Source organism: Lampetra fluviatilis, chromosome 72, assembly GCF_964198595.1.
Source record: "Lampetra fluviatilis chromosome 72, kcLamFluv1.1, whole genome shotgun sequence".
Classification (NCBI taxonomy): domain Eukaryota; kingdom Metazoa; phylum Chordata; class Hyperoartia; order Petromyzontiformes; family Petromyzontidae; genus Lampetra; species Lampetra fluviatilis.
The window spans coordinates 3,498,849-3,526,568 of record NC_136346.1 but is presented as its reverse complement, the minus strand read 5'-3'; the positions used below and the strand labels follow the sequence as shown (position 1 = coordinate 3,526,568).

Here is a 27,720-nt window from a genome sequence, read left to right as displayed (position 1 = left end):
AGACACCGTGTGACACACAGACACCGTGTGATACACAGACACGGTGTGACACACAGACACCGTGTGACACACAGACACCATGTGACACGCAGACACGGCGTGACACACAGACACCGTGTGACACGCAGACACGGTGTGACACACAGACACCGTGTGACACACAGACACCGTGTGACACACAGACACGGTGTGACACACAGACACGGTGTGACACACAGACACGGTGTGACACGCAGACACGGTGTGACACGCAGACACGGTGACAAACAGACACGGTGACACACAGACACAGTCTGACACACAGACACGGTGTGACACACAGACACGGGGTGACACACAGACACGGGGTGACACACAGACACGGGGTGACACACAGACACGGTGACACACAGACACGGTGTGACGCGCAGACACGGGGTGACGCGCAGACACGGTGTGACACGCAGACACGGTGACACACAGACACGGTGACACACAGACACGGTGTGACACACAGACACGGTGTGACACACAGACACGGTGTGACACACAGACACGGTGTGACACGCAGACACGGTGTGACACGCAGACACGGTGTGACACGCAGACACGGTGTGACACACAGACACGGTGTGACACGCAGACACGGTGTGACACGCAGACACGGTGTGACACGCAGACACGGTGTGACACACAGACACGGTGTGACACACAGACACGGTGTGACACACAGACACGGTGTGACACGCAGACACAGTGTGACACACAGACACGGTGACACACAGACACGGTGTGACACACAGACACGGTGTGACACGCGGACACGGTGTGACACGCAGACACGGTGTGACACACAGACACGGTGTGACACACAGACATGGTGACACACAGACACGGTGTGACACGCAGACACGGTGTGACACGCAGACACGGTGTGACACGCAGACACGGTGTGACGCGCAGACACGGGGTGACGCGCAGACACGGTGTGACACGCAGACACGGTGACACACAGACACGGTGACACACAGACACGGTGTGACACACAGACACGGTGTGACACGCAGACACGGTGTGACACGCAGACACGGTGTGACACGCAGACACGGTGTGACACGCAGACACGGTGTGACACGCAGACACGGTGTGACACGCAGACACGGTGTGACACGCAGACACGGTGTGACACGCAGACACGGTGTGACACGCAGACACGGTGTGACACACAGACACGGTGTGACACACAGACACCGTGTGACACGCAGACACGGTGTGACACGGTGTGACACACAGACACGGTGTGACACACAGACACCGTGTGACACGCAGACACGGCGTGACACACAGACACCGTGTGACACACAGACACCGTGTGATACACAGACACGGTGTGACACACAGAAACCGTGTGACACACAGACACCGTGTGACACGCAGACACGGCGTGACACACAGACACCGTGTGACACGCAGACACGGTGTGACACACAGACACGGTGTGACACACAGACACGGTGTGACACACAGACACGGTGTGACACACAGACACGGTGTGACACACAGACACGGTGTGACACGCAGACACGGTGTGACACGCAGACACGGTGACAAACAGACACGGTGACACACAGACACGGTGTGACACACAGACACGGGGTGACACACAGACACGGGGTGACACACAGACACGGGGTGACACACAGACACGGGGTGACACACAGACACGGTGACACACAGACACGGTGTGACGCGCAGACACGGGGTGACGCGCAGACACGGTGTGACACGCAGACACGGTGACACGCAGACACGGTGACACACAGACACGGTGTGACACACAGACACGGTGTGACACACAGACACGGTGTGACACGCAGACACGGTGTGACACGCAGACACGGTGTGACACGCAGACACGGTGTGACACGCAGACACGGTGTGACACGCAGACACGGTGTGACACGCAGACACGGTGTGACACGCAGACACGGTGTGACACGCAGACACGGTGTGACACGCAGACACGGTGTGACACGCAGACACGGTGTGACACGCAGACACGGTGTGACACACAGACACGGTGTGACACACAGACACGGTGTGACACACAGACACGGTGTGACACGCAGACACAGTCTGACACACAGACACGGTGTGACACACAGACACGGGGTGACACACAGACACGGGGTGACACACAGACACGGGGTGACACACAGACACGGGGTGACACACAGACACGGTGACACACAGACACGGTGTGACGCGCAGACACGGGGTGACGCGCAGACACGGTGTGACACGCAGACACGGTGACACACAGACACGGTGACACACAGACACGGTGTGACACACAGACACGGTGTGACACACAGACACGGTGTGACACACAGACACGGTGTGACACGCAGACACGGTGTGACACGCAGACACGGTGTGACACGCAGACACGGTGTGACACGCAGACACGGTGTGACACGCAGACACGGTGTGACACGCAGACACGGTGTGACACACAGACACGGTGTGACACACAGACACGGTGTGACACGCAGACACGGTGTGACACACAGACACCGTGTGACACGCAGACACGGTGTGACACGGTGTGACACACAGACACGGTGTGACACACAGACACCGTGTGACACGCAGACACGGCGTGACACACAGACACCGTGTGACACACAGACACCGTGTGATACACAGACACGGTGTGACACACAGACACCGTGTGACACACAGACACCGTGTGACACGCAGACACGGCGTGACACACAGACACCGTGTGACACGCAGACACGGTGTGACACACAGACACCGTGTGACACACAGACACCGTGTGACACACAGACACGGTGTGACACACAGACACGGTGTGACACACAGACACGGTGTGACACGCAGACACGGTGTGACACGCAGACACGGTGACAAACAGACACGGTGACACACAGACACAGTCTGACACACAGACACGGTGTGACACACAGACACGGGGTGACACACAGACACGGGGTGACACACAGACACGGGGTGACACACAGACACGGTGACACACAGACACGGTGTGACGCGCAGACACGGGGTGACGCGCAGACACGGTGTGACACGCAGACACGGTGACACACAGACACGGTGACACACAGACACGGTGTGACACACAGACACGGTGTGACACGCAGGCACGGTGTGACACACAGACACCGTGTGACACACAGACACCGTGTGACACACAGACACGGTGTGACACACAGACACGGTGTGACACGCAGACACGGTGTGACACACAGACACGGTGTGACACACAGACACCGTGTGACACACAGACACGGTGTGACACACAGACACGGTGTGACACACAAACACCGTGTGACACACAGACACGGGGTGACACGCAGACACGGTGTGACACACAGACACGGTGTGACACACAGACACGGTGTGACACGCAGACACGGTGTGACACGCGGACACGGTGTGACACGCAGACACGGTGTGACACACAGACACGGTGTGACACACAGACATGGTGACACACAGACACGGTGTGACACGCAGACACGGTGTGACACACAGACACGGTGTGACACACAGACACGGTGTGACACACAGACACGGTGTGACACACAGACACGGTGTGACACGCAGACACGGTGTGACACACAGACACGGTGTGACACACAGACACCGTGTGACACACAGACACGGTGTGACACACAGACACGGTGTGACACACAAACACCGTGTGACACACAGACACGGGGTGACACGCAGACACGGTGTGACACACAGACACGGTGTGACACACAGACACGGTGTGACACGCAGACACGGTGTGACACGCAGACACGGTGTGACACGCAGACACGGTGTGACACGCAGACACGGTGTGACACGCAGACACGGTGTGACACGCAGACACGGTGTGACACGCAGACACGGTGTGACACGCAGACACGGTGTGACACGCAGACACGGTGTGACACGCAGACACGGTGTGACACACAGACACGGTGTGACACACAGACACCGTGTGACACACAGACACGGTGTGACACACAGACACCGTGTGACACACAGACACCGTGTGACACGCAGACACGGCGTGACACACAGACACCGTGTGACACGCAGGCACGGTGTGACACACAGACACCGTGTGACACACAGACACCGTGTGACACACAGACACGGTGTGACACACAGACACGGTGTGACACGCAGACACGGTGTGACACACAGACACGGTGTGACACACAGACACCGTGTGACACACAGACACGGTGTGACACACAGACACGGTGTGACACACAAACACCGTGTGACACACAGACACGGGGTGACACGCAGACACGGTGTGACACACAGACACGGTGTGACACACAGACACGGTGTGACACGCAGACACGGTGTGACACGCAGACACGGTGTGACACGCAGACACGGTGTGACACGCAGACACGGTGTGACACGCAGACACGGTGTGACACGCAGACACGGTGTGACACGCAGACACGGTGTGACACGCAGACACGGTGTGACACGCAGACACGGTGTGACACGCAGACACGGTGTGACACACAGACACGGTGTGACACACAGACACCGTGTGACACACAGACACGGTGTGACACACAGACACCGTGTGACACACAGACACCGTGTGACACGCAGACACGGCGTGACACACAGACACCGTGTGACACGCAGGCACGGTGTGACACACAGACACCGTGTGACACACAGACACCGTGTGACACACAGACACGGTGTGACACACAGACACGGTGTGACACACAGACACGGTGTGACACGCAGACACGGTGTGACACGCAGACACGGTGTGACACACAGACACGGTGTGACACGCAGGCACGGTGTGACACACAGACACCGTGTGACACACAGACACCGTGTGACACGCAGACACCGTGTGACACACAGACACCGTGTGACACACAGACACGTGTGACACACAGACACGGTGTGACACGCAGACACGGTGTGACACGCAGACACGGTGTGACACACAGACACCGTGTGACACACAGACACCGTGTGACACACAGACACAGTGTGACACACAGACACGGTGTGACACGCAGACACGGTGTGACACACAGACACGGTGTGACACGCAGACACGGTGTGACACACAGACACCGTGTGACACACAGACACCGTGTGACACACAGACACGGTGTGACACGCAGACACGGTGTGACACGCAGACACGGTGTGACACGCAGACACGGTGTGACACGCAGACACGGTGTGACACGCAGACACGGTGTGACACACAGACACGGTGACACACAGACACGGTGTGACACGCAGACACGGTGTGACACGCAGACACGGTGTGACACGCAGACACGGGGTGACACACAGACACGGTGTGACACACAGACACGGTGTGACACGCAGACACGGTGTGACACACAGACACGGTGTGACACACAGACACGGGGTGACACACAGACACGGTGTGACACACAGACACGGTGTGACACGCAGACACGGTGTGACACGCAGACACGGTGTGACACACAGACACGGGGTGACACACAGACACGGTGTGACACACAGACACGGTGTGACACGCAGACACGGTGTGACACGCAGACACGGTGTGACACACAGACACGGTGTGACACGCAGACACGGTGTGACACGCAGACACGGTGTGACACACAGACACGGGGTGACACACAGACACGGTGACACACAGACACGGTGTGACACACAGACACGGTGTGACACGCAGACACGGTGTGACACGCAGACACGGTGTGACACACAGACACGGAGACACACAGACACGGTGTGACACGCAGACACGGTGTGACACGCAGACACGGTGTGACACACAGACACGGGGTGACACACAGACACGGTGACACACAGACACGGTGTGACACGCAGACACGGTGTGACACGCAGACACGGTGTGACACACAGACACGGGGTGACACACAGACACGGTGACACACAGACACGGTGTGACACGCAGACACGGTGTGACACGCAGACACGGTGTGACACACAGACACGGTGTGACACACAGACACGGTGTGACACGCAGACACGGTGTGACACACAGACACGGTGTGACACGCAGACACGGTGTGACACGCAGACACGGTGTGACACACAGACACGGTGTGACACACAGACACGGTGTGACACACAGACACGGTGACACACAGACACGGTGACACACAGACACGGTGTGACACGCAGACACGGTGTGACACGCAGACACGATGTGACACGCAGACACGGTGTGACACACAGACACGGTGTGACACGCAGACACGGTGTGACACGCAGACACGGTGTGACACACAGACACGGGGTGACACACAGACACGGTGACACACAGACACGGTGTGACACACAGACACGGTGTGACACGCAGACACGGTGTGACACGCAGACACGGTGTGACACACAGACACGGTGTGACACACAGACACGGTGACACACAGACACGGTGTGACACGCAGACCATGTGTGACACGCAGACACGGTGTGACACACAGACACGGGGTGACACACAGACACGGTGACACACAGACACGGTGTGACACGCAGACACGGTGTGACACGCAGACACGGTGTGACACGCAGACACGGTGTGACACACAGACACGGTGACACACAGACACGGTGTGACACGCAGACACGGTGTGACACACAGACACGGTGTGACACGCAGACACGGTGTGACACGCAGACACGGTGTGACACACAGACACGGTGTGACACACAGACACGGTGTGACACACAGACACGGTGACACGGTGACACACAGACACGGTGTGACACGCAGACACGGTGTGACACGCAGACACGGTGTGACACGCAGACACGGTGTGACACACAGACACGGTGTGACACGCAGACACGGTGTGACACACAGACACGGTGTGACACACAGACACGGTGTGACACGCAGACACGGTGTGACACGCAGACACGGTGTGACACACAGACACGGTGTGACACACAGACACGGTGTGACACACAGACACGGTGACACACAGACACGGTGACACACAGACACGGTGTGACACGCAGACACGGTGACACACAGACACGGTGTGACACACAGACACGGTGTGACACACAGACACGGTGACACACAGACACGGTGACACACAGACACGGTGTGACACGCAGACACGGTGACACACAGACACGGTGTGACACGCAGACACGGTGACACACAGACACGGTGTGACACACAGACACGGTGTGACACGCAGACACGGTGTGACACACAGACACGGTGTGACACACAGACACGGTGACACACAGGCACGGTGTGACACACAGACACGGTGTGACACACAGACACGGTGTGACACACAGACACGGTGACGCGCAGACACGGTGTGACACGCAGACACGGTGTGACACACAGACACGGTGTGACACACAGACACGGTGTGACACACAGACACGGTGACACACAGACACGGTGTGACACGCAGACACGGTGACACACAGACACGGTGTGACACACAGACACGGTGACACACAGACACGGTGACACACAGACACGGTGACACACAGACACGGTGACACACAGACACGGTGTGACACACAGACACGGTGACATACAGACATGGTGTGACACACAGACACGGTGTGACACACAGACACGGTGTGACACGCAGACACGGTGTGACACACAGACACGGTGTGACACACAGACACGGTGTGACACACAGACACGGTGTGACACACAGACACGGTGACACGCAGACACGGTGACACGCAGACATGGTGTGACACACAGACACGGTGTGACACACAGACACGGTTTGACACACAGACACGGTGACACGCAGACATGGTGTGACACGCAGACACGGTGTGACACGCAGACACGGTGTGACACACAGACACGGTGTGACACACAGACACGGTGTGACACACAGACACGGTGTGACACACAGACACAGTGTGACACACAGACACGGTGTGACACACAGACACGGTGTGACACACAGACACGGTGTGACACACAGACACAGTGTGACACGCAGACACGGTGTGACACACAGACACGGGGTCACACACAGACACGGTGACACACAGACACGGTGTGACACGCAGACACGGTGTGACACACAGACACGGGGTCACACACAGACACGGTGACACACAGACACGGTGTGACACGCAGACACGGTGTGACACGCAGACACGGTGTGACACACAGACACGGTGACACACAGACACGGTGTGACACGCAGACACGGTGTGACACACAGACACGGGGTCACACACAGACACGGTGTGACACAGACACGGTGTGGCACGCACAGTGTGACACACAGACACGATGTGACACACAGACACGGTGACACACAGACACGGGGTGACACACAGACACGATGTGACACACAGACACGGTGACACACAGACACGGTGACACGCAGACACGGTGTGACACGCAGACACGGTGTGACACACAGACACGGTGTGACACACAGACACGGTGTGACACACAGACACGGTGACACGGTGACACACAGACACGGTGTGACACGCAGACACGGTGTGACACGCAGACACGGTGTGACACACAGACACGGTGTGACACACAGACACGGTGTGACACACAGACACGGTGACATGGTGACACACAGACACGGTGTGACACGCAGACACGGTGTGACACGCAGACACGGTGTGACACGCAGACACGGTGTGACACACAGACACGGTGTGACACGCAGACACGGTGTGACACGCAGACACGGTGTGACACACAGACACGGTGTGACACACAGACACGGTGTGACACGCAGACACGGTGTGACACGCAGACACGGTGTGACACGCAGACACGGTGTGACACACAGACACGGTGTGACACACAGACACGGTGACACACAGACACGGTGTGACACACAGACACGGTGTGACACGCAGACACGGTGTGACACGCAGACACGGTGTGACACGCAGACACGGTGTGACACACAGACACGGTGTGACACACAGACACGGTGACACGGTGACACACAGACACGGTGTGACACGCAGACACGGTGTGACACGCAGACACGGTGTGACACGCAGACACGGTGTGACACACAGACACGGTGTGACACGCAGACACGGTGTGACACGCAGACACGGTGTGACACGCAGACACGGTGTGACACGCAGACACGGTGTGACACGCAGACACGGTGTGACACGCAGACACGGTGTGACACGCAGACACGGTGTGACACGCAGACACGGTGTGACACACAGACACGGTGTGACACACAGACACGGTGACACACAGACACGGTGACACACAGACACGGTGTGACACGCAGACACGGTGTGACACGCAGACACGGTGTGACACACAGACACGGTGTGACACACAGACATGGTGACACACAGACACGGTGTGACACACAGACACGGTGTGACACGCAGACACGGTGTGACACGCAGACACGGTGACACACAGACACGGTGTGACACGCAGACACGGTGACACACAGACACGGTGTGACACGCAGACACGGTGACACGCAGACACGGTGTGACACACAGACACGGTGTGACACGCAGACACGGTGTGACACGCAGACACGGTGTGACACACAGACACGGTGACACACAGACACGGTGTGACACACAGACACGGTGTGACACACAGACACGGTGTGACACACAGACACGGTGTGACACACAGACACGGTGACGCACAGACACGGTGTGACACGCAGACACGGTGTGATACACAGACACGGTGTGACACACAGACACGGTGTGACACACAGACACGGTGACACACAGACACGGTGACACACAGACACGGTGACACACAGACACGGTGTGACACACAGACACGGTGACATACAGACATGGTGTGACACACAGACACGGTGTGACACACAGACACGGTGTGACACGCAGACACGGTGTGACACACAGACACGGTGTGACACACAGACACGGTGTGACACACAGACACGGTGACACACAGACACGGTGACACGCAGACATGGTGTGACACACAGACACGGTGTGACACACAGACACGGTGTGACACACAGACACGGTGACACGCAGACATGGTGTGACACACAGACACGGTGTGACACGCAGACACGGTGTGACACGCAGACACGGTGTGACACACAGACACGGTGTGACACACAGACACGGTGTGACACACAGACACGGTGTGACACACAGACACGGTGTGACACACAGACACAGTGTGACACACAGACACGGTGTGACACACAGACACGGTGTGACACACAGACACGGTGTGACACACAGACACAGTGTGACACGCAGACACGGTGTGACACACAGACACGGGGTCACACACAGACACGGTGACACACAGACACGGTGTGACACGCAGACACGGTGTGACACACAGACACGGGGTCACACACAGACACGGTGACACACAGACACGGTGACACACAGACACGGTGTGACACGCAGACACGGTGTGACACGCAGACACGGTGTGACACACAGACACGGTGACACACAGACACGGTGTGACACGCAGACACGGTGTGACACACAGACACGGGGTCACACACAGACACGGTGTGACACAGACACGGTGTGGCACGCACAGTGTGACACACAGACACGATGTGACACACAGACACGGTGACACACAGACACGGGGTGACACACAGACACGATGTGACACACAGACACGGTGACACACAGACACGGTGACACGCAGACACGGTGTGACACGCAGACACGGTGTGACACACAGACACGGTGTGACACACAGACACGGTGTGACACACAGACACGGTGACACGGTGACACACAGACACGGTGTGACACGCAGACACGGTGTGACACGCAGACACGGTGTGACACACAGACACGGTGTGACACACAGACACGGTGTGACACACAGACACGGTGACATGGTGACACACAGACACGGTGTGACACGCAGACACGGTGTGACACGCAGACACGGTGTGACACGCAGACACGGTGTGACACACAGACACGGTGTGACACGCAGACACGGTGTGACACACAGACACGGTGTGACACACAGACACGGTGTGACACGCAGACACGGTGTGACACGCAGACACGGTGTGACACACAGACACGGTGTGACACACAGACACGGTGTGACACACAGACACGGTGACACACAGACACGGTGTGACACACAGACACGGTGTGACACGCAGACACGGTGTGACACGCAGACACGGTGTGACACACAGACACGGTGTGACACACAGACACGGTGTGACACACAGACACGGTGACACGGTGACACACAGACACGGTGTGACACGCAGACACGGTGTGACACGCAGACACGGTGTGACACGCAGACACGGTGTGACACACAGACACGGTGTGACACGCAGACACGGTGTGACACGCAGACACGGTGTGACACACAGACACGGTGTGACACACAGACACGGTGTGACACGCAGACACGGTGTGACACGCAGACACGGTGTGACACACAGACACGGTGTGACACACAGACACGGTGTGACACACAGACACGGTGACACACAGACACGGTGACACACAGACACGGTGTGACACGCAGACACGGTGTGACACACAGACACGGTGTGACACACAGACACGGTGTGACACACAGACACGGTGACACACAGACACGGTGTGACACACAGACACGGTGTGACATGCAGACACGGTGTGACACACAGACACGGTGACACACAGACACGGTGTGACACGCAGACACGGTGACACACAGACACGGTGTGACACGCAGACACGGTGACACACAGACACGGTGTGACACACAGACACGGTGTGACACGCAGACACGGTGTGACACACAGACACGGTGTGACACACAGACACGGTGACACACAGACACGGTGTGACACACAGACACGGTGTGACACACAGACACGGTGTGACACACAGACACGGTGACGCACAGACACGGTGTGACACGCAGACACGGTGTGACACACAGACACGGTGTGACACACAGACACGGTGTGACACACAGACACGGTGACACACAGACACGGTGACACACAGACACGGTGACACACAGACACGGTGTGACACACAGACACGGTGACATACAGACATGGTGTGACACACAGACACGGTGTGACACACAGACACGGTGTGACACGCAGACACGGTGTGACACACAGACACGGTGTGACACACAGACACGGTGTGACACACAGACACGGTGTGACACACAGACACGGTGACACACAGACACGGTGACACGCAGACATGGTGTGACACACAGACACGATGTGACACACAGACACGGTGTGACACACAGACACGGTGACACGCAGACATGGTGTGACACACAGACACGGTGTGACACGCAGACACGGTGTGACACACAGACACGGTGTGACACACAGACACGGTGTGACACACAGACACGGTGTGACACACAGACACGGTGTGACACACAGACACAGTGTGACACACAGACACGGTGTGACACACAGACACGGTGTGACACACAGACACGGTGTGACACACAGACACAGTGTGACACGCAGACACGGTGTGACACACAGACACGGGGTCACACACAGACACGGTGACACACAGACACGGTGTGACACGCAGACACGGTGTGACACACAGACACGGGGTCACACACAGACACGGTGACACACAGACACGGTGTGACACGCAGACACGGTGTGACACGCAGACACGGTGTGACACACAGACACGGTGACACACAGACACGGTGTGACACGCAGACACGGTGTGACACACAGACACGGGGTCACACACAGACACGGTGTGACACAGACACGGTGTGGCACGCACAGTGTGACACACAGACACGATGTGACACACAGACACGGTGACACACAGACACGGGGTGACACACAGACACGATGTGACACACAGACACGGTGACACACAGACACGGGGTGACACGCAGACACGGTGTGACACGCAGACACGGGGTGACACACAGACACGGTGTGACACGCAGACACGTGTGCTACCCGTGTGCTAGGCGTGTGCCAGGCGTATGGTAGGCGTGTGCTAGGCGTGTGCCTGGCGTGTGCCAGGCGTGTGCCAGGCGTGTGCCTGGCGTGTGCTAGGCGTGTGCCAGGCGTGTGCCTGACGTGTGCCAGGCGTGTGCCAGGCGTGTGCCAGGCGTGTGGTAGGCGTGTGCTAGGCGTGTGCCTGGCGTGTGCCAGGCGTGTGCCAGGCGTGTGCCTGGCGTGTGCAAGGCGTGTGCTAGGCGTGTGCCTGGCGTGTGCCAGGCGTGTGCCAGGCGTGTGCCAGGCGTGTGCTAGGCGTGTGCCTGGCGTGTGCCAGGCGTGTGCTAGGCGTGTGCCTGGCGTGTGCCAGGCGTGTGCTAGGCGTGTGCCTGGCGTGTGCAAGGCGTGTGCTAGGCGTGTGCCTGGCGTGTGCCAGGCGTGTGCTAGGCGTGTGCTAGGCGTGTGCTAGGCGTGTGCCTGGCGTGTGCCAGGCGTGTGCTAGGCGTGTGCTAGGCGTGTGCCTGGCGTGTGACAGGCGTGTGCAAGGGGTGTGCTAGGCGTGTGCCTGGCGTGTGCCTGGCGTGTGCTAGGCGTGTGCCTGGCGTGTGCTAGGCGTGTGCTAGGCGTGTGCTAGGCGTGTGCTAGGCGTGTGCTAGGCGTGTGGCGTCACCTTGCAGATCTTCTGTGCGTGGGCTCCAGACAGGCTGCCTCCAAACACCGTGAAGTCCTGGAACACAACAAGCGTCACACACACAGCGTCACACACACACACAGCGTCACACACACACACAGCGTCACACACACACACAGCGTCACACACACAGCGTCACACACACACACAGCGTCACACACACACACAACGTCACACACACACACAGCGTCACACACACACACAGCGTCACACACACAGCGTCACACACACACACAGCGTCACACACACAGCGTCACACACACACACAGCGTCACACACACAGCGTCACACACACACACAGCGTCACACACACACACAGCGTCACACGCACACACAGCGTCACACACACACACAGCGTCTCACACACACACACAGCGTCACACACACACACACAGCGTCACACACACACACACAGCGTCACACACACACACACAGCGTCACACACACAGCGTCACACACACACACACACAGCGTCACTCACACAGCGTCACACACACACACAGCATCACACACACACACACAGCGTCACACACACACACAGCGTCACACACACACAGCGTCACACACACACACAGCGTCACACACACACACAGCATCACACACACAGCGTCATACACACACAGCGTCACACACACACAGCGTCACACACACACAGCGTCACACACACACAGCGTCACACACACACAGCGTCACACACACAGCGTCACACCGCGTCACACACACAGCGTGACACACACAGCGTCACACACACAGCGTCACACACACAGCGTCACACACACACAGCGTCACACACACAGCGTCACACACACAGCGTCACACACACAGCATCACACACACACAGCGTCACACACACAGCGTCACACACACAGCGTCACACCCACAGCGTCACACACACAGCGTCACACACACAGCGTCACACACACAGCGTCACACACACACACAGCGTCACACACACAGCGTCACACACACAGCGTCACACACACAGCGTCACACACACAGCGTCACACACACAGCGTCACACACACACAACGTCACACACACACACACAGCGTCACACACACACAGCGTCACACACACACACAGCGTCACACACACACACAGCGTCACACACACACAGCGTCACACACACACAGCGTCACACACACACACAGCGTCACACACACACACACAGCGTCACACACACAGCGTCACACACACACAGCGTCACACACACACACACAGCGTCACACACACAGCGTCACACACACACACACCATCACACACACACACAGCGTCACACACACACAGCGTCACACACACAGCGTCACACACACACAGTGTCACACACACACAGCGTCACAGCGTCACCAGTCGGCACAGAGTGGGGGAGTAGTGTGGTGAGCGGGTGGTGAGTTGTGAGTTGTGAGTTAGTGTAGTGGTGAGTGTGTAGTGGTGAGTGTGGTGAGCGGGTGGTGAGTTGTGAGTTAGTGTAGTGGTGAGTGTGTAGTGGTGAGTGTGGTGAGCGGGTGGTGAGTTGTGAGTTAGTGTAGTGGTGAGTGTGTAGTGGTGAGTGTGGTGAGCGGGTGGTGAGTTGTGAGTTAGTGTAGTGGTGAGTGTGTAGTGGTGAGTGTGGTGAGCGGGTGGTGAGTTGTGAGTTAGTGTAGTGGTGAGTGTGTAGTGGTGAGTGTGGTGAGCGGGTGGTGAGTTGTGAGTTAGTGTAGTGGTGAGTGTGTAGTGGTGAGTGTGGTGAGCGGGTGGTGAGTTGTGAGTTAGTGTAGTGGTGAGTGTGTAGTGGTGAGTGTGGTGAGCGGGTGGTGAGTTGTGAGTTAGTGTAGTGGTGAGTGTGGTAGTGGTGAGTGTGGTGAGTGGGTGGTGAGTTGTGAGTTAGTGTAGTGGTGAGTGTGGTAGTGGTGAGTGTGGTGAGTGGGTGGTGAGTTGTGAGTTAGTGTAGTGGTGAGTGTGTAGTGGTGAGTGTGTAGTGGTGAGTGTGTAGTGGTGAGTGTGGTGAGCGGGTGGTGAGTTGTGAGTTAGTGTAGTGGTGAGTGTGTAGTGGTGAGTGTGTAGTGGTGAGTGTGGTGAGTGGGTGGTGAGTTGTGAGTTAGTGTAGTGGTGAGTGTGTAGTGGTGAGTGTGTAGTGGTGAGTGTGGTGAGTGGGTGGTGAGTTGTGAGTTAGTGTAGTGGTGAGTGTGTAGTGGTGAGTGTGTAGTGGTGAGTGTGGTGAGTGGGTGGTGAGTTGTGAGTTAGTGTAGTGGTGAGTGTGTAGTGGTGAGTGTGTAGTGGTGAGTGTGGTGAGCGGGTGGTGAGTTGTGAGTTAGTGCAGTGGTGAGTTCGATGGTAGCGAGTTCCATGGTGGTGAGTTCCATTGTGAGCGTAGTGGTGAGCGTGGTAGTGGTGGTGAGCGTGATGGTGGTGGTGAGCGTGATGGTGGTGTGGTGAGCGTGGTGAGTGTAGTGGTGAGTAGTGAGTGGTGAGTGTACTAGTGGTGAGTACTAGTGGTGAGTGGTGGTGGTGAGTGTGGTGAGTGGTGAGTGTACTAGTGGTGAGGGTGGTGAGTGTACTAGTGGTGAGTGTGGTGAGTGATGGTGAGGGTGGTGAGTGTGGTGAGTAGTGAGTGGTGAGTGTACTAGTGGTGAGTGGTGGTGGTGAGTGGTGAGTGTGGTGAGTGGTGAGTGTACTAGTGGTGAGGGTGGTGAGTGTACTAGTGGTGAGTGTGGTGAGTGATGGTGAGGGTGGTGAGTGTGGTGAGTAGTGAGTGGTGAGTGTACTAGTGGTGAGTGGTGGTGGTGAGTGGTGAGTGTGGTGAGTGGTGAGTGTACTAGTGGTGAGGGTGGTGAGTGTACTAGTGGTGAGTGTGGTGAGTGATGGTGAGGGTGGTGAGTGTGGTGAGTAGTGATGGTGAGTAGTGGTGAGTGGTGAGTGTGGTGAGTACTAGTGGTGAGCATGTTGAGTAGTGGTGGTGAGGGTGGTGAGTGTACTAGTGGTGAGTGTAGTGGTGAGTAGTGATGGTGAGTAGTGATGGTGTGTACTAGTGGTGAGTGTGGTGAGTGTACTAGTGGTGAGCGTGGTGAGTGTAGTGGTGAGCGTGGTGAGTGTACTAGTGGTGAGTGGTGAGGGTGGTGAGTACTAGTGGTGAGTGTACTAGTGGTGAGTGAGTGGTGAGTAGTGGTGGTGAGTGAGTGGTGAGTGTACTAGTGGTGAGTAGTGGTGAGTGAGTGAGTGGTGAGTGTAGTGGTGAGTGAGTGAGTGGTGAGTGAGTGGTGAGTGAGTGGTGAGTACTAGTGGTGAGTACTAGTGGTGAGTGAGTGGTGAGCGAGTGGTGAGTGTAGTGGTGAGTGAGTGAGTGGTGAGTGAGTGGTGAGTACTAGTGGTGAGTACTAGTGGTGAGTAGTGGTGAGTGTAGTGGTGAGTAGTGGTGAGTGGTGAGTATACTAGTGGTGAGTGGTGATGGTGAGGGTGGTGAGTGCACTTGTGAGTGGTGAGTGTGGTGAGTAGTGGTGAGTGTACTAGTGAGTAGTGGTGAGTGGTGAGTAGTGACTAGTGGAGAGTGGTGGTGAGTGTACTAGTGGTGAGTGGTGAGTAGTGGTGAGTGTACTAGTGGTGAGGGTGGTGAGTAGTGGTGAGTGTACTAGTGGTGAGTAGTGGTGAGTGTACTAGTGGTGAGTGGTATGGTGAGTGTACTAGTGGTGAGTGGTATGGTGAGTGTACTAGTGGTGAGGGTGGTGAGTGAGTGGTGAGTGGTGAGTGAGTGGTGAGGCTGCTGCTCACCTGGCTGAAGACGTAAGTGAGTGTAGTGGTGAGTGTAGTGTGGTGAGGGTGGTGAGTAGTGGTGAGTACTAGTGGTGAGGGTGGTGAGGGTGGTGAGGGTGGTGAGGGTGGTGAGTGTGGTGAGGGTGGTGAGTGTGGTGAGGGTGGTGAGTAGTGGTGAGTACTAGTGGTGAGGGTGGTGAGGGTGGTGAGGGTGGTGAGTAGTGGTGAGGGTGTTGAGGGTGGTGAGTGTGGTGAGGGTGGTGAGGCTGCTGCTGCTCACCTGGCTGAAGACGTAAGTGAGTGTAGTGGTGAGTGTAGTGTGGTGAGGGTGGTGAGTAGTGGTGAGTACTAGTGGTGAGGGTGGTGAGTGTGGTGAGGGTGGTGAGTAGTGGTGAGTACTAGTGGTGAGTGTGGTGAGGGTGGTGAGGGTGGTGAGTAGTGGTGAGGGTGGTGAGGGTGGTGAGGGTGGTGAGGGTGGTGAGGCTGCTGCTGCTCACCTGGCTGAAGACGTAAGTGAGGCGACCGTTGATGAGTCCTCGTCCAGTGACCACACTGTCCCCTGGGTACTGTACACACACATACAGTACACACACTGTACACACTGTACACACTGTCCCCTGGGTACTGTACACACCCATACATTACACACACTGTACACACTGTACACACACAGACAAAGGTCCTCCGTGTAGCCTCTGGTGTGATGGTGTAGTGGTGCTGGTGTGATGGTGTAGTGGTGGTGGTGTGATGGTGTAGTGGTGGTGGTGTGATGGTGTAGTGGTGCTGGTGTGATGGTGTAGTGGTGGTGGTGTGGTGGTGCTGGTGTAGTGGTGGTGTAGTGGTGGTGTAGTGGTGGTGTAGTGGTGGTGGTGTGGTGGTGGCGGTGTGGTTGTGGTGTGGTAGTGGTGTAGTGGTGGTGGTGTAGTGGTGGGGTAGTGGTGGTGGAGGTGTGGTTGTGGTGTGGTTGTGGTGGTGTGGTAGTGGTGGTGTGGTAGTGTGGTAGTGGTGGTGGTGGTGTGGTGGTGGTGGTGTGGTGGTGGTGGTGGCGGTGTAGTGGTGGTGGTGTGGTGGTGGTGGTGTAGTGGTGGTGGTGGTGTAGTGGTGCTGGTGGTGGTGTAGTAGTGGTGTAGTGGTGGTGTAGTGGTGGTGGTGTAGTGGTGGTGGTGGTGTGGTGGTGGTGTGGTGGTGGCGGTGTGGTGGTGGTGGTGTGGTGGTGGTGGTGTAGTGGTGGTGTGGTGGTGGTAGTGTGGTGGTGTGGTGGTGGTGTGGTGGTGGTGGTGGTGGCGGTGTGGTGGTGGTGGTGTGATGGTGTAGTGGTGGTGATGGTGGTGGTGTGGTGGTGGTGTAGTGGTGGTGGTGGTGGCGGTGTAGTGGTGGTGGTGTGGTGGTGGTGGTGTAGTGGTGGTGGTGGTGTAGTGGTGCTGGTGGTGGTGTAGTGGTGGTGTAGTGGTGGTGGTGTAGTGGTGTCGTGGTGGTGGTGGCGGTGTGGTGGTGTGGTGGTGTAGTGGTGTGGTGGTGGTGGTGTGGTGGTGGTGGTGTGGTGGTGGTGGTGGCGGTGTGGTGGTGGTGTGATGGTGTAGTGGTGGTGATGGTGGTGGTGTGGTGGTGGTGTAGTGGTGGTGGTGGTGGCATGGTTGAGTTGATGGCTGCGGTGACCTCAGGGTTGGTGTGAGGACACGGGGGGAGGGGGGGGCTGTCTGTGACCCCCTGTGACCTCTGAGCCAATAGCAGCAGCTGAGTGCTTCCACATGGACCCCCACGTGGTCAGGGTGTGTGTGCTGAGGGTGTGTGTGCTGTGTGTGTGTGTGTACTGTGTGTGTGTGTGCGTGCTGTGTGTGTGTGTTGTGTGTGTGCTGTGTGTGTACTGTGTGTGTACTGTGTGTGTGTGTACTGTGTGTGCTGTGTGTGTGTGTGTGTACTCTGTGTGCTGTGTGTGTGTGTGTACTGTGTGTGTGTGTGCGTGCTGTGTGTGTGTGTTGTGTGTGTGTACTGTGTGTGTACTGTGTGTGTGTGTACTGTGTGTGCTGTGTGTGTGTGTGTGTACTCTGTGTGCTGTGTGTGTGTGTGTACTGTGTGTGTGTGTGCGTGCTGTGTGTGTGTGTTGTGTGTGTGTACTGTGTGTGTACTGTGTGTGTGTGTACTCTGTGTGCTGTGTGTGTGCTGTGTGTGTACTGTGTGTGTGTGTACTGTGTGTGCTGTGTGTGTGTGCTGTGTGTGTACTGTGTGTGCTGTGTGTGTGTGTACTGTGTGTGTGTGCTGTGTGTGTACTGTGTGTGTGTGTACTGTGTGTGCTGTGTGTGTGTGTGCTGTGTGTGTGTGTGCTGTGTGCGTACTGTGTGTGCTGTGTGTGTGTTGTGTGTGTGCTGTGTGTGTACTGTGTGTGTGTATTGTGTGTGTTGTGTGTGTGTGTACTGTGTGTGTGTGTACTGTGTGTGCTGTGTGTGTGTGTGCTGTGTGTGTGTGTGCTGTGTGCGTACTGTGTGTGCTGTGTGTGTGTTGTGTGTGTGCTGTGTGTGTACTGTGTGTGTGTATTGTGTGTGTTGTGTGTGTGTGTACTGTGTGTGCTGTGTGTGTGTACTGTGTGTGTGTGTACTGTGTGTGTGTGTACTGTGTGTGCTGTGTGTGTGCGTGCTGTGTGCGTGCTGTGTGTGTGTGCTGTGTGTGTGCTGTGTGTGTACTGTGTGTGTGTGTACTGTGTGTGCTGTGTGTGTGTGTGTGTACTCTGTGTGCTGTGTGTGTGTGTGTACTGTGTGTGTGTGTGCGTGCTGTGTGTGTGTGTTGTGTGTGTGTACTGTGTGTGTACTGTGTGTGTGTGTACTCTGTGTGCTGTGTGTGTGCTGTGTGTGTACTGTGTGTGTGTGTACTGTGTGTGCTGTGTGTGTGTGCTGTGTGTGTACTGTGTGTGCTGTGTGTGTGTGTACTGTGTGTGTGTGCTGTGTGTGTACTGTGTGTGTGTGTACTGTGTGTGCTGTGTGTGTGTGTGCTGTGTGTGTGTGTGCTGTGTGCGTACTGTGTGTGCTGTGTGTGTGTTGTGTGTGTGCTGTGTGTGTACTGTGTGTGTGTATTGTGTGTGTTGTGTGTGTGTGTACTGTGTGTGTGTGTACTGTGTGTGCTGTGTGTGTGTGTGCTGTGTGTGTGTGTGCTGTGTGCGTACTGTGTGTGCTGTGTGTGTGTTGTGTGTGTGCTGTGTGTGTACTGTGTGTGTGTATTGTGTGTGTTGTGTGTGTGTGTACTGTGTGTGCTGTGTGTGTGTACTGTGTGTGTGTGTACTGTGTGTGTGTGTACTGTGTGTGCTGTGTGTGTGCGTGCTGTGTGCGTGCTGTGTGTGTGTGCTGTGTGTGTGCTGTGTGTGTACTGTGTGTGTGTGTACTGTGTGTGTGTGTGCTGTGTGTGTGTGCTGTGTGTGTGTGTGCTGTGTGTGTACTGTGTGTGCTGTGTGTGTGTACTGTGTGTGCTGTGTGTATACTGTGTGTGTACTGTGTGTGTGCTGTGTGTGTGCTGTGTGTGTGTGTGCTGTGTGTGCTGTGTGTGTGTGTGCTGTGTGTGCATGGGGAGCGGTGGTGTAGCAGTCAGCGCCACTGGTGGTGACGATGATTTGACCCGGCCCAGGGCATCACGTGGGTCAAATTAGTACCTGGGGAGACAAAGGCGGCCGGGCGTGGTGCTGGCCACTCACCCCTCGTGTGCCCCTGTCTGTTAGAGGCTACACGGGGGACCTTTGTCTGTGTCTACCTTCATAGGCGCTGCTGCTGCTCGCTACTCACAGCACTTGCCCCTACAGCCTGCTGGAGGCTACACGGGGGACCTTTGTCTGTGTCTACCTTCATAGGCGCTGCTGCTGCTCGCTACTCACAGCACTTGCCCCTACAGCCTGCTGGAGGCTACACGGGGGACCTTTGTCTGTGCGGCACCTTGTTGGTGTCACTGTACATGCCGAAGTCGGCGCAGCGGTGCTCCACAAACATGTCGCTCTCCACAAACGAGCCGGGGTCCAGCAGCACCAGCAGACGCTCACGCGCCGTCAACTTGCCCTGGGACACACACACACACAGATACACATACACACAGATACACATATACATACAGATACACACAGATACACACAGATAGACACACACAAACGAGCCGGGGTCCAGCAGCACCAGCAGACGCTCACGCGCCGTCAACTTGCCCTGGGACACACACACACACAGATACACATACACACAGATACACATATACATACAGATACACACAGATACACACAGATAGACACACACAAACGAGCCGGGGTCCAGCAGCACCAGCAGACGCTCACGCGCCGTCAACTTGCCCTGGGACACACACACACACAGATACACATACACACAGATACACATATACATACAGATACACACAGATACACACAGATAGACACACACAAACGAGCCGGGGTCCAGCAGCACCAGCAGACGCTCACGCGCCGTCAACTTGCCCTGGGACACACACACACACAGATACACATACACACAGATACACATATACATACAGATACACACAGATACACACAGATAGACACACACAAACGAGCCGGGGTCCAGCAGCACCAGCAGACGCTCACGCGCCGTCAACTTGCCCTGGGACACACACACACACAGATACACATACACACAGATACACATATACATACAGATACACACAGATACACACAGATAGACACACACAAACGAGCCGGGGTCCAGCAGCACCAGCAGACGCTCACGCGCCGTCAACTTGCCCTGGGACACACACACACACACAGATACACATACACACAGATACACATATACATACAGATACACACAGATACACACAGATAGACACACACAAACGAGCCGGGGTCCAGCAGCACCAGCAGACGCTCACGCGCCGTCAACTTGCCCTGGGACACACACACACACAGATACACATACACACAGATACACATATACATACAGATACACACAGATACACACAGATAGACACACACAAACGAGCCGGGGTCCAGCAGCACCAGCAGACGCTCACGCGCCGTCAACTTGCCCTGGGACACACACACACACAGATACACATACACACAGATACACATATACATACAGATACACACAGATACACACAGATAGACACACACAAACGAGCCGGGGTCCAGCAGCACCAGCAGACGCTCACGCGCCGTCAACTTGCCCTGGGACACACACACACACAGATACACATACACACAGATACACATATACATACAGATACACACAGATACACACAGATAGACACACACAAACGAGCCGGGGTCCAGCAGCACCAGCAGACGCTCACGCGCCGTCAACTTGCCCTGGGACACACACACACACACAGATACACATACACACAGATACACATATACATACAGATACACACAGATACACACAGATAGACACAGATACACACAGATACACACAGATAGACACACACACACACAGATACACACACAGATACATACATATACATACAGATACACACAGATAGACACACACAAACGAGCCGGGGTCCAGCAGCACCAGCAGACGCTCACGCGCCGTCAACTTGCCCTGGGACACACACACAGACACACACACACACAGATACACACAGATATACAGATACATATACACACAGATACACATACACACACACACACATATACATACAGACACACACACACACACACAGATACACATACACACACACACAGATACATACAGATACATATACACACAGATACACACACACAGATACACACACACACACACACAGATACACACACAGATACATATACATACACACAGATATATATACATAGAGATATATATACACAGATACACACAGATACACGCTAGTAACAATTACTGGCAAGTCCACTCAGCTCCACGTCCTCCTGTACCACATCACTCCATCTCTTCTCTAGCCCGTGCCGTGGCCATTTAGCCCCCTCGATCCTGCCAAACAAAAGCTGTTTCAGCATGCGGTGGCTGGGCATGCGGGCTACATGACCCAGCCAACGCAGCCTTGCCTGCCGGAGGAGCTCACCGATGGGACTTTGCCCAGATCTTTCAAGGATTTGTGAGCTCCTCACACAATCCAGCCTGCAGGTTAAACCCAGGATGGATCGTAGGCAGGCCAGCCTAAATCTTTCTAACCGGCGAAGATGCTCCATTAGGGGGGTCCACGTTTCGCAAGCGTAGAGAAGGGAGGGAATGACCGTGGCCAAGAAGACCTGAAGCTTCGTGCGGAGCGACAGACCAGGTAGCTTCCACACAGCGTTACGCAGCCGATGAAAAGATATTGCCGCTCGACTGATTCGGAGTGAGACCTCTGCTGCCAAACCGGAGCCGGTCATGAGCACACTGCCCAGGTATGGGAAACTCTCCACTCTCTCCACAACTGCCCCATCACCGATTGGGAGTTGTGGGGGTGGAGTGCCCGATGGTACAAAATACCCAGGCAGCTGCTTAGTTTTGGTGGGGCTGATGGTAAGGCCCCACCTCTAAGTAGCACGCTCCAGTCTCAGCAGCAGCGCCTCCAACTCTTTCTCAAAGTGAGCAGCAATCACCAGATCATCGGCATACATAACGTGGTTGACCAATAGGGAGCCATCCCTCGATCGCACTCGGGCATCGATCAGCCTCTCATTGTATCTGTACCAGATGGACATTCCACCGGTACAGCCATGGAAGGCTTCTCGAACTACGTGGTCGAAAAATGCATAAAATAATGTGGGAGGACATTACTGTCACACCCCAAGGTGAACAGGGAATGGCTCCGACTCCCGGCCACGTAGTTTTACCCGGGCCCGCTCACCATCATGAAGGTTCTTAATGATCGTGAGCAGAGGGTCAGGGACTCCGAAAGCACAAAGAACAACCCAGAGCCCAGTCCTACTGATGGTATCATAGGCCTTGACAAGGTCAATAAAGCAGAGATGTAGGTCTTATTGGAATTCCCTACACCTCTGCTGTAGCAGATAGAAAATATGGCATCTGTGCAGGACCACCCTGGCCTGAAACCGCATTGGGGCTCCGCAAGCCTCTCCTCAGAGTGCCTGGCAAGGCGATGTTGAATAATCTTTACCAGGACCTTTCCCGGCACACTGAGGAGTGAGGTGCCCCTGTAGTTGTTACAGTCTGTGCGGTCCCCCTTCTTAAAGAGGGGGACCACCAGGGCATCCTTCCAGTCCTGCGGAACCCGTCCAGTGGTCCAGACTGTTGTTATGATGTCATATAGGGCAGTCTGTGCACAAACGCCACCCTCCCTCAGCATTTCGCTTGGGAGATCATCTCTGCCCGGTGCCTTTCCTGGTCTCAGACTCCGGATCGCCTTCAGTACTTCCTCAACAGATGGCACCTCAGCCAGCCACTCAGGAGGGGTGGCTACTTCTGCAAATATTTGAGGCACCGCAGCCTCAGCAGGGTCGTCCCCACCTCGCCCCACGATGTCGTGTGGGCTGAGGGATTTCCCCTCCTCCAAGACCTCAGGAATGCTCTGCAAACCTGCAGACCAGTTCCCGGGGGTCGGTGGTCGGAGATGGGATCACCGTTCTTTACCTTAAGCACGGTGATAGCTGTGGCGCTGGAAGCTACTTTTTCGATGGAATTAAATAGTGATTTGTGATCGCGGGCCACTGAGGCAGACTCCATCTCCTCAGCAACCCGCGACCACCACCCATCCTTGCAGCGCCTCACGGCTCTCCGAACCTCCGAGCGAAGGCTGCGGTAAGCCTCCTCATTCTCCGACGTGGGATGCTGTAGACAGTGAGTGGGCCTGCTACTTGCTTTTACTACATGTACTGGACGCACACAGCGCGCTAACCACTGCACCACCACTCCCCATACACACCACACACAGCGCGCTAACCACTGCACCACCACTCCCCACACACTCACTACACACACACACAGCACGCTAACCACTGCACCACCACTCCCCGCACACTCACTACACACAAACTACACTCCATACACACTACACTACACACACTACCCACACACACTACACACTACCCTCCACACTACACTGTACTCTACACTACCCACACACACTACACTATACACTACACTGTACACTACACTGTACACTATACACTACTACACTATACACTACACTGTACACTACTACACTATACACTACATTACTACACTGTACACTACACTATACACTACACTATACACTACACTATACACTACTACACTACACTACTACACTATACACTACTACACTATACACTACACACTACACTACTACACTACACACTACACTATACACTACTACACTACACTATACACTACACTATACACTACTACACTATACACTACACACTACACTACTACACTACACACTACTACACTACACTATACACTACACTATACACTACACTACACTATACACTACACTATACACTACACAGTACACTACACTACTACACACTACACTATACACTACACTACTACACTATACACTACACTACACAGTACACTACACTATACACTACACACTACTACACTATACACTACACTACTACACACTACACTACACACTACACTACACACTACTACACTGTACACCACACTGCACTGTACCCGCGCGTGTTGTGCTTCCACCCGCGCCAGGCCTCCGCCGATCTCCGCCGCGCACCGCCGCCTCTCGATCCGTTCGTGGACGCTGCTGGCGGCGCGCCACGGCGCCCGGCACAGGAACGGCGAGTGGCGGGCGCGCGGGAGCAGCGCGGCCCCGAGCCGCGACGCGGAGTTCATCATCATCAGCAGCATCGTCGTCCTCCTGTCCCCGTCACCCTCGCGTCTCGCTTTGCACTGGGGGTGACCCACCGGGGGTGACCCACCGGGGGGGGCGGGGCGAGGGGCGGGGCGAGGGGCGGGGCATTGAAGCCGCGCCGCCGCCATCTTGCTCAGGGAAGTAGAGCGACGTCACGAGGGGTTCGCGGGAGTCCCCCAATGGGGCCACCCCTACCCAAGATGGCGCGCGGGGCGAGGAGGGGCGGGGCTGGTGGAGGAGGGGCGTGACGTCGTCGTCACTCGTTGTCAGGGTCACCCGAGGGTACCCGCGCGCGCGCCAACCCCACCCCCTCCCACTCCCACCAATTCGCGCGATCCCATTGGTCGACCCGCCGTGCCGCGCGCTGATTGGTTGTTCAGCGTGAAGGCTGTTGGGGGTCGCCGGGGTCGCCGTCCCCGTCTCGCGCGCTGATTGGTTAACCAGCGCGTGAGTCGTGAGGGGGGGGGGAGGTGCCGACCACGCCCCTCGCGCTGATTGGCTGGCCCGCGGTGCTCAGCTGGCACGCGCTGCTCAGCTGATCGTCAGTGACATCTGCTGTCAATCAGCGGCCAATTGGACGGGTGTTGAAAAGCGCTTTGCAGCTTATCGGATTTCTCCAATCTCAATATCGATTTTGATTCTCTCGTCATCGGCGGCAGAGTCCAGCGTGGGCATGTGTCAAAGAGAACTTCTTCGCTCTTCGGATTTCCCCAGATTCTGAATCTTGATCAGGGAGCCACGGTGGCTAGGAGATGTTGACTACCTCGCCTGGTCTACAGGAGGTCTGTGTCTCTCATCATCATCACGGTGGCTAGGAGATGTTGACTACCTCGCCTGGTCTACAGGAGGTCTGTGTCTCTCATCATCATCACGGTGGCTACGAGATGTTGACTACCTCGCCTGGTCTACAGGAGGTCTGTGTCTCTCATCATCATCACGGTGGCTATGAGATGTTGACTACCTCGCCTGGTCTACAGGAGGTCTGTGTCTCTCATCATCATCACGGTGGCTACGAGATGTTGACTACCTCGCCTGGTCTACAGGAGGTCTGTGTCTCTCATCATCATCACGGTGGCTATGAGATGTTGACTACCTCGCCTGGTCTACAGGAGGTCTGTGTCTCTCATCATCATCACGGTGGCTACGAGATGTTGACTACCTCGCCTGGTCTACAGGAGGTCTGTGTCTCTCATCATCATCACGGTGGCTAGGAGATGTTGACTACCTCGCCTGGTCTACAGGAGGTCTGTGTCTCTCATCATCATCACGGTGGCTAGGAGATGTTAACTACCTCGCCTGGTCTACAGGAGGTCTGTGTCTCTCATCATCATCACGGTGGCTAGGAGATGTTAACTACCTCGCCTGGTCTACAGGAGGTCTGTGTCTCTCATCATCATCACGGTGGCTATAAGATGTTGACTACCTCGCCTGGTCTACAGGAGGTCTGTGTCTCTCATCATCATCACGGTGGCTAGGAGATGTTAACTACCTCGCCTGGTCTACAGGAGGTCTGTGTCTCTCATCATCATCACGGTGGCTACGAGATGTTGACTACCT

At 56.1% G+C, this 27,720-nt stretch overlaps 2 protein-coding genes across 2 annotated transcripts in view; one reads left to right on the top strand and one right to left on the bottom strand.

The window, feature by feature from the left end:
- The window catches only part of LOC144953153 (propionyl-CoA carboxylase beta chain, mitochondrial-like), a 41,290-nt gene extending 19,818 nt beyond the window's left edge, over nt 1-21,472 (bottom strand). Inside the window, exons 1-3 of the mRNA XM_078883714.1 lie at nt 21,321-21,472; nt 17,907-17,975; nt 13,663-13,719 (exon numbers count right to left, since the gene is read on the bottom strand). Of these exons, the coding sequence (XP_078739840.1) occupies nt 13,663-13,719; nt 17,907-17,975; nt 21,321-21,374 (180 nt within the window). The 5' untranslated portion in view covers nt 21,375-21,472. The remainder of the gene's footprint in view (nt 1-13,662; nt 13,720-17,906; nt 17,976-21,320) is intronic.
- Nucleotides 1-27,720, top strand: part of LOC144953178 (uncharacterized) — a 99,885-nt gene that overhangs the window by 34,128 nt on the left and 38,037 nt on the right. The gene's annotated exons all lie outside the window — the stretch shown is intronic.